The 14,053-nt window shown below is 39.3% G+C and overlaps 1 protein-coding gene across 5 annotated transcripts in view; it reads right to left on the bottom strand.

Annotated features, from left to right (window-relative positions):
- LDAH (lipid droplet associated hydrolase) overlaps positions 1–14,053 on the bottom strand; it is a 153,689-nt gene that overhangs the window by 9,141 nt on the left and 130,495 nt on the right. For 4 of the 5 annotated variants that reach the window (XR_002735256.1, XM_023230016.1, XM_023230019.1 and 1 more), the window contains one exon: positions 7,689–7,771. Coding sequence is in view for 4 of the 5 variants with exons in the window: in XM_023230016.1 (XP_023085784.1) it covers positions 7,689–7,771 (83 nt within the window). In the remaining variant the exon portion in view is untranslated. Of the gene's footprint in view, positions 1–6,607; positions 6,753–7,688; positions 7,772–14,053 lie in introns of those variants that run through there. The other variant, XM_023230018.1, reaches the window with a different exon arrangement.

The following is a 14,053-nucleotide window of genomic DNA, read 5'->3' as shown; positions in this document are numbered from 1 at the left end:
CAACCAGGAAGCCAGCACCAGAGACAGTGACCAAAGAGGAGTGACGCAGATGCTCAGAGAGATCTATCTTCTCGGCCTTTCTTCCAGAGGTCTAAGAAAAAGATGTCATTCCTGCTTTCTCCAGGTTTTCTTTCCTTCTTTGAAATAATTTCCACTAGAACAGGTTTTTTGCTTGTTTCATTGTTTGTGAAAAAAGCAAAAGGTCAGATATAAAGCAGTTGGTTGCATACCAAGGGATCAAATTAGTACCTACACATAGAGGCCCCCTACTTCTCAGCCAGGGCCCCCTACCCGCCTTTATCTTCTGTTTTCATCCCCTTGCAGCTTTCCCGGGCTCAGGATATAAACTGTTAGGTCCTCCAATGCATGCCCATTTCTGGGGAGAGTCCAGACAGTCTGGATGACAGCAGCAGGTGTCTACCTCTCCCCTCCCTTCAGAGTCAAAGACATGTAAGCCCCAATCTTGCAATGTTAAAGGAAACCAGTTCTGTGATATAAGCATCTCCTTTCAGTTACTTAAAAATCTTATCCCTGTTGGGAACACAGGCAGTTGCAAAGTGTCAACATTTCACTGCAGTCTTTCTGAGCCCCTGTTTTTAGGAACTTGCAGAACTGCTAAAGAAAGGGAGATGGTTTAGGGACTTCATTTTTTCCAGTTACCTTGTTTCCTCTCTTCCGTTTATTCCTAACTGGCTCAATTACCATTTGTGAGAAAATGAGAACGGAAATCTCCAAAGATTTTTAAAAAGCGGCTGAGGATGGAGCTGAAAACACAAATGCTTCCGGCCCACGAACCCTGCTTCTCTCTGAGGGGAGCAGCAGGAATGGGAGCGCCAAAGGAGGAGGAGTAGGTCCCATGGGGCACTGTGTGGCTCACTCTCCAATAGCTGGAACAACCATCTGTGTATACAGTGGTGTGCAGAGCAGCATTCTCCTTTCTGTGTGGCTAACATGTAAAGGGCCAGGATCCTCTCCCTCCCACATAGAAACCACGAGGCCATTGAGTGACTGGCTTGTCTCTTTCTCATGTGAGACTGCAGTGAGACGCTAATCCAGGACCTCTGCTTTCCTCTGGCGAGGCCCTCTGGCAAAGTAAGAGGCCCTGGGCGCCAGTCTCCTCCTGTGTTTCTGTCTTTCCCTGGATCTGTGCCCCAAGAATGGGGCAGATATACTGGAATGGTTTTACTCAACTAACTGAGAGAAAGGCCAAGTCCAGTTCATCAGACTTCTCTGGACTAGAATAATGGGCCCAAGTCTTGGTAAAAATCAAGTACTATTGTGTTTTCCCTCATTATGGTTCCTATACAACAGCTCCTTGAGGCATCTTATGCGGAGTGGTGGCTGTTAGTTAGAATGGCATTGGGCATTCTGGGGTCTCTTGGCCACATACTCAGCATCACTAACACCTTTCCTTAACACAATGAAAATATCTGAAAAGGAGATGTGAGAGGAGGAACAGTTAGGCAAATAATATTTTTAAAGTACTCAGAAGCATAACTAGGCTATACCTAACTTTGTAATAGTAATAAAAACATTTATTGAATGCTTAGTACATTCCAGATACTCTTTTTTTTTTTTTTTTTGAGACGGAGTCTCACTCTGTCGCCCACACAGTGGCATGATCTCGGCTCACTGCAACCTCCGCCTCCCAGGTTCAAGCAATTCTTCTGCCTCAGCCTCCCGAGTAGCTGGGACTATAAGCATGCACCACCATGCTTGGCTAATATTTGTATTTTTAGCAGAGATGGGGTTTCACCATGTTGGCCAGGCTGGTCTCGAACTCCTGACCTCATGATCCACCCACCTCGGCCTCCCAAAGTGCTGGGATTATAGGTGTGAGCCACTGTGCCCAGCATGGATACTCTTATAAGGTCTGAATTACAAGGTATGAATTATAGCATATTTTTGGAATAACTGTATGAGGCTAGATACTATTATTAAAGCATTTTATTGATGAACAAAGGAGGCACAGTGAGGTCCAGTAACTTACGCAGGGTCATGAGCAAGGGTGGATTTGGTGTTTGAAGCTCGGCTGAGACTCTGGGAGCCTGGCTCTCCAGCACGTTTGCCTCCCCTCAGTCACCAGGCTCCACTGGAGAACCCCAGGGTGTGTTAACAGAATTGCCCAAATAAAGCTTTCAAGGTCAAAATACTGAGATAAAAACAAACCTATCTCTTTTCAGGATGATTAGGACATTCTGCACAGGCTTCAAATTAAACAGGCAGAACTAACACAATCCATTTCAGAACACCGAGGCTTGGCGGAAAGGCAGTCCTGGTGAGCCGGTCCAGGGAGCACTTCCTATGCTGCACCCGGCAGGACGTGTGCATGTCAGAAGGATTTGCATGCCCCAATCTGCAAACAACTGCACAAGGTTTGCTCCCAAAGGCAACACACACCTCTGGGCTAAGGCAGTCTAAGAAGAATGGGGAGAGAGCAATAGCAGAGGAGTTCCTGTTCTTGAGGACATTTGCCCCTTTCCCAAGCCACACTGTAGGCCTGGCCTGGCCCTCTGGGGACAGGGGCAGCACCACCTTGCAGGCAGCCCCTCCACCACTGCCTAACTTCATCTGAAAGCTGCACTCCATGTGTTCTCTTTGGAACAATTTCAGATTCCTACTTACTGATAGTGATGCTCAGATTCAGTCTGGCAGTAGCACACACCAGCTGTTTCCATAAGCCTGGGCCAAACGTGGTCATGGCAGTTTAGAATTTCCCCCCTAAGTGAGTTTGAAATGAAAACTTCAAGTTTATAAACCAAACATGAGTTCAGTTTTCAATGAATGAGACATGCATCCCTTATGGCTTAGAACAGTGACAGAACAAGGGAGTGCTGACCTCTTATTTGCCTCCAACACACCAGGTGCCTCATAAAACAGAGAATACTCCAGAGGCTTCCAGACAAACTGGGACTGGGGTGGCGAAAATGCACAGTTGATTCTCTTCCTTTGGTTTATTTCATCCTGGTTCTCATTCCCACCCTTGTTACCTCCCCTCCCATCCTATGCATTCATTGGCTCCTTGTCTTCCTCCCAACCCTTAAGCTGGGTTCCCCAACGATCAATCATTAGAAGTCCTCTCTCCTTATTCTGTATAATTTCTTTAGGCTGCTATTACCCATGTTCTTGGCTCTAACTACAGCCTCATCACTCCCCAATCGAAAGTTAGCCCCAAATACCTTCTAAGCTTTATACCCATACATCCAGGGCCTGCCAGACACGGATCCACTTGCACGTCCCACTGGCATCTCAAACACAAGTACTAAAATGAACCACTTGTTCAGCCATCTCCCATAACTTGCTGCTGCTTCTCCTCCCATATTCCCTATCTTATTACCAAGTCCGATACAGAGAAATAATCTTAGATTCCTCCTCTTCATTCCCCGATATCCTGTGAGTACTCAGTACCTTTGATTCTATCTCCTAAATCTTTCCATCCTCAATCTCAATGCCTTAGTTCTTATAAAAGCCTTGTAAACAGGCTCCCCAACTCATATTTCATCCTTTTCCAGTATTATACCACACATTTCCCCTCAAAATAATCCCTCTCATTTGTTAGTCTCACTAGGGCTAACTGATATGAACTGGTGCCCCTGAACTGGCTGTTCATAGTTGGCATACATTCTGATTGGTCAATGCCTATATCACATGGTTGTCAAATGTTTTGACTGTCGCCCTGTTACCCCCATGCTTAGATCCTTCTATAGCTCCCCAAAACAGTCTCTTTAGTGTGGCATATCATGACTTCTTGTTCTCAGGCCAGTGCCTAAGCCACAACATCGTGCTACCTAACCCTTTCTAGCTTCTCTAATGCAGGGCTTCTTTGCTTGTGGTGTACAGGTGCAGGGGTTTGCAGGAGGGGTTATGTGAACCTGGGAAACATTTACATGTTTAGTTTTGTTAATCTCTAACCAAAATTTAGTATTTCTTTCAATTATGAATACAGACAACAAGCCATAATATTAGTAATGCCTATATTTTGTCATGTATAAAAATGATAAGTATTTTCAAATCACACTAACTTGCTCAAGGTAACTAAAAACTTATTTATACTCATCATTACAAATTTTAAAAAGTAATTCTGACTGCTATTATATCTCATTATCCAACAACTTCTTTCTTTTGTAATCTTGTATATTTTATGCACTTAAGAACATCATTGTGAGTAGAATCCAAAAACTTTATGAGAGAGCGAAAGAGATGCATGGCACAAAAAAGATTTAGAATCCACACTCTAATTAATGGCTTCCCCAACCATCCATCTCTCTAGCACATATTTATTAACTGTTTACCAGGTATGAATTATGCTAGGCCCTAGGGGATGTAAAGATGAAGAAGACACAGTTCCTTACCTCAAAGTGGGGAAAGGTGAAGGTTGATTGTTTAAAAACTGTGTGATAAATGCAATACAACTTTACATAGGGAGTGACATCTAACCAAAACCAAGGACTGGGAAGGCCTCTTGGGGATGACACTGGACAAACAGGATTTAGTTAAATGACAAAATAACCTATAGGCTGGGCTCAGTGGCTCATGTCCGTAATCCCAGCACCTTGGAAGCCCGAGGTGGGTGAATCACAAGGTCAGGAGTTTGAGACCAGCCTGACCAACATGGTGAAACCCTGTCTCTAGTAAAAATACAAAAAATTAGCTGGGTGTGGTGGCAGGCACCTGTAATCCCAGCTACCTGGGAGGCTGAGGCAAGAGAATTGCTTGAACCTGGTAAGTGGAGGTTGCAGTGAGCCGAGATCATGCCACTGCACTCTAGTCTGGGTGACAGTGTGAGACTCTGTCTCAAAAAAACAAAAAAAGGAAAAAGAAATAACCTATGATGCCATAAACCATGGTATACTCCTTTGGAAACAACTATGAGTCTGTTATATTTGCTCCAGGAAAGAAAAATTATTTTAATAAAATAAATTACTTTATGACCAATACTGTGTATAAAGTCACTGGACCTCAGAAGGAGGATAATCAGCCCAACAGATCTTTTAGAGCTAAAAATGCCCATTTTCCTCAAGCATATAAAAAGCTCTCTTCTTGTGTCAAATGGAGATCCAGTGGTAGAAAATTTGGATTTAGAACCAAAGCCTGCAGATTATGGTATGATAGTTCTCTTGGGGAGGAGAAAGAAGTAGAAAACTGTCTGCATGATACAGTAGAAAGCTTATTCTTAGACTAACTTTCCTATGACATTCTGGCTGGATGGCACAAAGATGTATTTTTCAGAACTATTTTTAGTTGAATACTGAGATATAGGAAATGATTTTTCAACAAATGTGTGGCTCGACGACTATTCACACTGGACAGTCCTGGATAGTTCTGCAGTTTCTGAACGCCTTTGTTTGGGTGGAAATGGGAAAGAATATCCTTGATTAAGACACCTAAATATTTCTAATCCTGGACATTGGTTTTAGTTTGACTAGTTATTGGGGATGTTTGGAAGGCAGGAGGCAATGCCCATTATCGTCCTAGAACTATGTGCACTTTTAAGTTTCCTTATTTTCTCAAGCAGATTGGGACATATGTTGATTCAACTTCTACCAATATTAAATTACAGCATGTTTCCTCTTTTTATTACAGAAACAAAATTTGCAATAAACTTCCTGTCTCTCTGTACCTAGTTTCACTTAGGAGCTGTAATTGTATTATTCTAGTGGAGAGCTTGAATTTTGCTGGTAGAAAGGATAATGAATTAACTGCAAGGTAGTTTTGCATGATTAAATGAAACAATGCTTTGTTTCCCCATATTCTACAAGTACATTTAACGCTTTCTCAAAAACAAAACTATTGCCTGGAGTTGAAAAAGTTTATTCCTATGACTGTGTGTTAATACTAACCTTGAAATGTCTACCATCTACCATTATACCCCCATATTTCCCCATACAATTTCAGTAAACTTACAGTCCTGACATAATTACCATGAACAGTCCTCTATCTGGGAATGATTACACTTGCATATGGATTTCACTTAGGACAGGAATAAGTTAGCACCTTTCTTTGACCTTTTTCTGAGCACAACACACAAGCTGAATCCAGAAATGATGAGTATTTTATAGCAGCTGGCTTCCACAGGTGGTAAGGCAGGCTCTGATACATGATGGGTCTAGTCGTTCAGCAAGTGTGAATTTTGGAAGTGAGCATCTGCCAGTCTTATTATTAACTGAGAGTTGAGCTGTTTTTATGAACTCCCAACCTGGAAGAACTTAAATGCATTTTTGAAACAGATTCACTTATAGTTTAAATGAAAAATAAAATACTGTTTTTCTTGTATTTTCACATCGCTCAATGACTGGAAGTAGCTGAAAGCTCTGGAGAGAGGGCCCCCCTGAAGCCGCAGCACACTCTCTTCGGCTAGTGAGGGCTTCCTTCTGGTTTCCAAATTTCAATCTCTAGCCAATTGCTATTTTAGAAATATGATGACTACTACGGCCATGAGACAAAAACACATTGGCATGTTCAAAAGTCCTCTACAGGTGAATATTTTAAATATTCTAAAAAAAAATTTTAAGAACATACACATTTCTTGTTTTAAGATAACTGTATTGGGAGGTTATGGAATTAAGAATTAACAAGGTAGAAAATTTAAGTCAAATGTATCAAGGTTTATAAAAGACATTCTAAGTCCAGTGGGTTATCTCGTATTTCACTTGTAGATTGCTCCTGAGTCCTGTGAGAGTTTGCCACTCAGCAGGGATCATTTCAGCAGGTATCATAGTTTTTAGCACCAATTGTAAAGTTCAAGGTTAGTGCTGTCCAACAGAAGTATAAAGAAAGGTACATATGCAATTTTAGAATTTCCTAGTTACAATGTTTAAAAAAGTATAAAGGAATGGGTGAAATTATTTTTAATAATATGTTTTACTTAATCCACTATATCTAAGGTAGTATCATTTCAACAGGTAATCAATATAAAATTAATGAAATATTTTGCTTTTGGGGGAACTAAACTTTTGAAATCCAATGTGTGTTTTACACTTATGGCACATCTCAATTAAGGCTAGCCACAAATAACCACACGTGGCTAGTGGCTATGGTATTACTACAGCTCTGTCCTACTCAGAATGGACAGCCAGACAAATGATGCCACAGGAGCACCACAGTCATTCAAATTCTAGGGTGACCTTAGACATATACTAAACCCTAGTCTTATAGTTTCAGAGACTGGTGCTTCCAAATGTGTGTGTGCAAGATTCTAGTATTTGCAGAATAACTCCCAAATGCTGAATATTTCACAAAACTGGTCTTAGGATCAGAGCAGGACATTCCTACTCTAATACATTAGAGAATAAGAAAGGCTCACTAGTCATGAGGTCATACAACATACAACGTATTTTCTACTGTTTCATTTATATTCCAACATAATTCATTTATTCTATAAATATTATGGAGTTTTCTCAGTAGAAGGCCTAGAGAGGCTAAAATGCATTGACAAAACAGAAAAGTATTGATTCTAAAATTAATTCAACAAAAACAGGTGATAAAAAATATTTAAGTTACTATGTAATCAGCTTTACTAGTCTCTACGCAACCTTCAAGGATAATTTCAATTTTAACTGGAAGTAGAACTCTATGTCATTCTACAAACCCTTAAAGTCTTACAGATTCTAGTTCTAGTCCTTTGCCCTCAGTAAATATATCTGCCCATCTACTTCTTATCTATCCCCTTACAGCACTAAAGTGATTACCTTACTTAAGTGCTCCTTTATGGTTTCGTCATCTCTCTTCACCACCTCCATCATTTCTTGGCCCCCAAGGTAGGCGGCATTAGCTACATTTAAAAAATAAAAAGTCAAACGTTTAGAATATATAGAACAAACACAAATTTCAAGTTAATTTTAGTAAATACATGTTCCTCCTTTCTTTTGTCACGTGCTATCTGATGAGAGATACAGGTGAGGCCAACAGAGGAATGTGAGTCAGGCAACACGCACACAGTCTCTGGAAACAAGAGCATTTCATTTAAAAGAACCTTCTTCCAACCTCATCTGGCTTCTCCATAGCAAAAGTTTAACAGTTCCGCAGCCCAGTGTCAGATACCACAGCAGATGATGTGTGCAATTGTACCAGATCAATATGTGCTATTTCGATTTAAGGCTTAGAAGCACAAATTGTTACCAATAAATCATGTATGCCAAGAAAATGCAAACAGTTACTAACATGAAAATATCCTGGCTTTTTTTTTTTTTTTAAAGGCAACAAAAGGATTATTTATTTTTAAAAATACGTTTAAAGATCTCTAGGAGTTTTCAATAAGGGTTAGTCCCATTATACTGGCTGCAAAATAAGCAAAGTGATGCTCACTTTCAAGATGTCAAATACCTAGGAAAGAGGAAGAAAGTCAGAGATAACATGAATGTATGTGGCTTTCTTGTACTGGTAAGAATATTTGCATTCAATGCTTTGTACCTTCAATTCCATTTTGACTGGGATTATTATTGTTATCTTGCTTTCTTTTTTTGTCAGCATCTCTCCTTCCCTTCATTTTCAATCTTTTGTCATTTTGTTTCAAGTATGTCTCTTGAAATCATGTAAGCGAACTTCTTTAAAAATGTAATTTGAAAGTCTCTGTTTCTTAAATAGAGGGACTAAACATATTCACATATATTGAGATCAAAGCTATTTGGTCTGACTCCAGTCATCTTGCTTTATATATCCTGTGCTTTCTTGTTATTTCTGACTCTTATCTTTAGTGTGAATGATGAATTTTCCTCCCCACCCAGGATTTAACAAATTTCTTTTAACAATCTGAAAGTATAAATTTCATTTTTATTTATCTAGTGGTAAGCCTTACCTAAGAACTGCAAACTTACCTTTTATTTTCTCTTGCTGTCTGGAATTACTCATCTAAACAAGGCATGACCTTAGCATACCTGCACTTTCCCCATGCCTTCCTCCCATCCTGCCTCCATCCCTGTGGCTTCAACCATCTGTAATTTTAGTTCCAGATTATTATTATTATTTTTTGAGACAGAGTTTCGCTCTTTATTGCCCGGGCTGGAGTGCAATGGCACGATCTTGGCTCACTGCAACCTCTGCCTCCCGGGTTCAAGCAATTCTCCTGCCTCAGCCTCCAGAGTAGCTGGGATTACAGGCATATGCCACCATGCTCAGCTAATTTTGTATTTTTAGTAGAGACAGGGTTTCGCCATGTTGGTCAGGCTGGTCTTGAACTCCTGACCTCAGATGATCTGCCCGCCTTGGCCTCTCAAAGTGCTGGGATTACAGATGTGAGCCACCATGCCCAATCCCCAGATTATCAATTTTTACATTTTGCCTCTACTTTCCTTGTTTAAAGTTTTATCAAGGTAACACACACACATATATAGTTTCATATCAAATATCACAGAAATGGTTCTAGTGCAAAACCATAGTTCCCTTTTCCATCATTTCCCATTTCTAGACCCGTTTCCTAGAGGAAGCCTCTCTTAACTCTTTTAGCTGTCCTTCCACCAGTTATCTTCAAACATCTAAACACTTATGATCATCTTGCCATTTCTTGATAACTTATTCATTACCCTTGCTGAGTTGCTGTGAGAGATGAGGATTTAGCTCACTTTTACAGCCCTACCATTCCTTCCTGCCATCTTCTCAACATGTTTATATCTTATTTTGAATTATTCTATTCTTACTTAAATAATATACTTACACTTTGACTTCTAAATATTGTTCACTGCTGAGCCAAGTGGTATCTAGAACGACGCTTCCATTTTTACAAGTCTCTGTCCTCCAATATTTGTTTTTGTTACAGTTACCTTTTTTTCCCCCTAACTCTACTCAATATTTTTCTGAGTCAATTCTTCCTGGAGACCTCCTTTCCAGGACCCTTAGACCTTCTGCTCTAACCTGCACCACTATCGACTTAGAATTTCCCTTCCCTGCCTTCTTGGGTTGTTCCCATTGTTTTCTAAGTCCCCGTTAATTAACTCATTCATTTGTTTGTTCATTCAAAGATGACTGAACACCTACTTACTTTATGCCAGGCATTATTTTAGGTGCCAGAGATGGAGCAACAAACAAGGCAGAAAAGCTATTCTTGAGATACAGCTTTTGGGATAATAGGTGATAGATGGTGAGAAAGTGCTATGGAGAAAAATAAAATCAGCTTAGGAGATAAGTCTGTGCAGTGACAGAGGTGGCCTATTTTATGTAAAGTTCACTGAAAAGACCTTCCTGATAAGGGCGTGCGTGAACAGAGAAGAACTTGAATGAAATGAGAAAATGGACCATGCAGATACTTGGGTTAGCAGCACTCTAGATAGAGAATAGGGTAGGAGATGCTCCCTTAAATACAGCCATGATGTAATCCTAAAAAGTAGCACTTTAATCATTCTTGTCTGTCTGTGATATTAGCATGAATACATATAGGAGTAAATATTCTGCATTTTCTTGGCCTAATCTCCTAAATCAGGACAGGATATTTAGTCGCAGTTATACACTAAGAAGCTGGACTTTAAGACTCTAAGTCCTGGTTCCAAAACCAGAGCTGTCTTTGTTTTACTGTATTTCGGGGAATTTATAAGGACCAAGTAAATTAAAAAAACAGAGATTTGATTAATATATTATGGCCTATTCACTAAATTAATTATTCTATAACCTATTATCCTACAGAATAATGTCAAATACATATTTAAAAATAATAGTAACTGACAAAAAGCAAACCAAGAAATAGCACAGTATGATCCCACTATTGTAAAGATACATGTGTATGGTACAGATTTATTTGAAAAGATAAATAATAAAATAATAACACACTATCTCTGGTTCATGGAATCCCAGGTGATCTGCTTGTTCTTTCTTCCCTCTCACTTCCCTGCCTCCCTTTCAATAGGTTATAGTTTCTTTCTTTGTACATCATTTTGTCTCTCCTAGAATTATTTATTGCTTTTGACTTTCTTTTTTCATGGGTAGACAATGAAAATTCTCTACTTTCTTCAAAAATGCATCACATTTTATTCCCAAATGTGCAAACACATCCAATAATTCATTTATTCTGTCCCTCCCCCTACAGAGCCTTCCATTGTTTTGATCCAATCTTGGACGGGTCGCTCTCCAGGCCTGCTGCATAGCTGTCATCCTTGGACTTCTCTTTGCCACTTCTCTGGACTGAATTCCCTGTTTTATGGATTCTGTTCATGACTTTCTCATTCTTGGTTTACTCCCTTACTTTACTGAAGCACATTTTCCAGTAACTAATAAAAAGATACACAGGAATTTTTATAAATGTTTACATGTCTAATTTTTGTTTCTTTTCCCACATGAATAGCATAGTTTGGCTGTATATAGAATTTTAAGCTGAAAGGGGCTTACCCTCCAATTTATTATCTTCCAGCATCCAAGGTTAATGATTTTAATTTTAGTTTCTTGGAATGTGACTACTTCCCTTTGCCCTGCCCCTATCCCATCTCCTTATCCTCAAACTCAGCTCTCTTAGCTCTGGAATCCTGAAGTTTCACAGGAATATGCCCTAATACAAGTCTTCTGTTCGGTAATTAGACTGGAAATCCAGTGGGCCCACTCACTGTTTGGACTTAGCAACTTTCTTTCTGGAAATTTTTCTTTTATTATTTCTTTGATAATGTCTTCCCCTGTTTTCTCCATCCCCTCTTTCTGGAACTCCTACTAGTAGGATATTGGATCTCTTAGATTAATCCTCTAAGTCATTTTTCTTCTATAGCCCTTCTCTTTTTCAATATTACTTTCTAAGAGATTTCAATTTTCTCTTCTGTGTTGAATTCTCTATTGAGTTTTTATTTTGGCTGTCAAAATTTCAATTTCCAAGAACATTTTTCTTGTTCTCTTTCCTTTTTTACAGCATTCTGTTTTTTGTTTTACAGATGTTATATCATCTTTCTGAGATTACATGGCTGTTTTATAATAGAGGTTTTTTTTTTTTTCTTTTTCTTGTCATTTTATTATTCATTTCCTGACCTCCCCTTCCCACAGCCTGTTTTTCTGGTTTGATCTCTTATGTTGAGGAAATGTCTGATACACTTGCATTGTATAAAGCCATGTGCTCTAAAAGTTATGTCTGATGACCTCATCTGTATTTGTTAGCTGTGAACTCATGAAGAAAGGCTGTCATGCCAATTTGAAAAGTTTTCAATTAAGATACTTGTCAGAGGAAGGGCCATGTTTTCCTATTAGGATATTTGTTTTCTATTTTATTTTTGATAAACTGGGCTTCTATATCCCATTATTTCCCCTACAAATATAAGAGCTATTAAGTTCAGGAAAATAATTTCTTCATGCTTCCTCCTTTAGCCTTGACTTTTCAGGATCCTTTGTCCCTGGACATGAGATACCCTGTTTGCTTATGGGTAGAAGAATGTTTTTCCTTTTAGATGCAGTCAGAATGACCTGCTTCTTTCCGGTTACAGCAGCCCCTGATAAATAGCCACACACTTACCAGCTTTCCTGTGTAATGTAGCTATTACTGAGTGTAATATGAACAGGCTAGCCCCAGCTAGGATTCTAATTTCTTGACACAGTGTTTCAAAGACACTTTATTTGCAGTGTAGCCAAGATTGGTGGACAAGACTTATTTCCCCACACTCCCTGCAGACAGAGCAGGTTTGAGTTCTCTCTTATTGCCATGAGGCTGAGTACTATGCCCCAAGGAGTGAAAGCACAAGTGCCTTCTTGTACATGACAGAAGAACCCCAAGCGGCAGGCCTCATTATGTGCAAGAATGACTCATGTGGTCCATGTTGCCTTAGTTGGATGTTTCTCATTGTAATTCAGAGCACCTGAAATTCAACACAGAACATTCTGATCATCAATAAAGCATTATTCTGTAATTGTAAAGAGTAGATTTACCTTTCCAGATTCCTTTACAGAGATTTCAGTTGTAAATTATGTTCATAATCAAGGTATCTCAATTTCTGTTTCTTTTGTATATATATTAATTATAACAGAAACACAAAATGTCCATAGAACAACACAATCCTACTTAGTCCTTCTATAAAAATGCCATTATATGGCCATACTGCCCAAGGTACTTTATAGATTAAATGCCATCCCCATTAAGCTACCAATGACTTTCTTCACAGAATTGGAAAAGACTACTTTAAAGTTCATATGGAACCAAAAAACAGGCCGCATTGCCAAGACAATCCTAAGCAAAAAGAACAAAGCTGGAGGCATCACACTGACTTCAAACTATACTACAAGGCTACAGTAACCAAAATAGCATGGTACTGGTACCAAAACAGATATATAGACCAATGGAACGGAACAGAGCCCTCAGAAATAATACCACACATCTACAACCATCTGATCTTTGACAAACCTGACAAAAATAAGAAACGGGGAAAGGATTCCCTATTTAATTAATGGTGCTGGGAAAACTGGCTAGCCATAAGTAGAAAGTTAAAACTGGATCCTTTCCTTACACCTTATACAAAAATTAATTCAAGATGGAGTAGAGACTTAAATGTTAGACCTAAAACCATAAAAACCCTAGAAGAAAACCTAGGCAATACCATTCAGGACATAGGCATGGGCAAGGACTTCATGTCTAAAACAATAAAAGCAATGGCAACAAAAGTCAAAATTGACAAATGGGATCTAATTAAACTAAAGAGCTTCTGCACAGCAAAAGAAACTACGATCAGAGTGAACAGGCAACCTACAGAAGGGGAGAAAATTTTTGCAATCTACTCATCTGACAAAGGGCTCATATCCAGAACCTACAAAGAACTCAAACAAATTTACAAGAAAAAAACAAACAACCCCATCAAAAAGTGGGCAAAGGATATGAACAGACACGTCTCAAAAGAAGACATTTATGCAGCCAACAGACACATGAAAAAATGCTCATCATCACTGTCCATCAGAGAAATGCAAATCAAAACCACAATGAGATACCGTTTCACACCAGTTAGAATGGCGATCATTAAAAAGTCAGGAAACAATAGGTGCTGGAGAGGATGTGGAGAAATAGGAATACTTTTACACTGTTGGTGGGACTGTAAACTAGTTTAACCACTGTGGAAGACAGTGTGGATATTCCTCAAGGATCTAGAACTAGAAATACCATTTGAGCCAGCCA

The sequence above is a fragment of the Piliocolobus tephrosceles genome, chromosome 15, assembly GCF_002776525.5.
Source record: "Piliocolobus tephrosceles isolate RC106 chromosome 15, ASM277652v3, whole genome shotgun sequence".
Classification (NCBI taxonomy): Eukaryota; Metazoa; Chordata; class Mammalia; order Primates; family Cercopithecidae; genus Piliocolobus; species Piliocolobus tephrosceles.
This window is presented reverse-complemented; position numbering and strand designations above follow the sequence as displayed.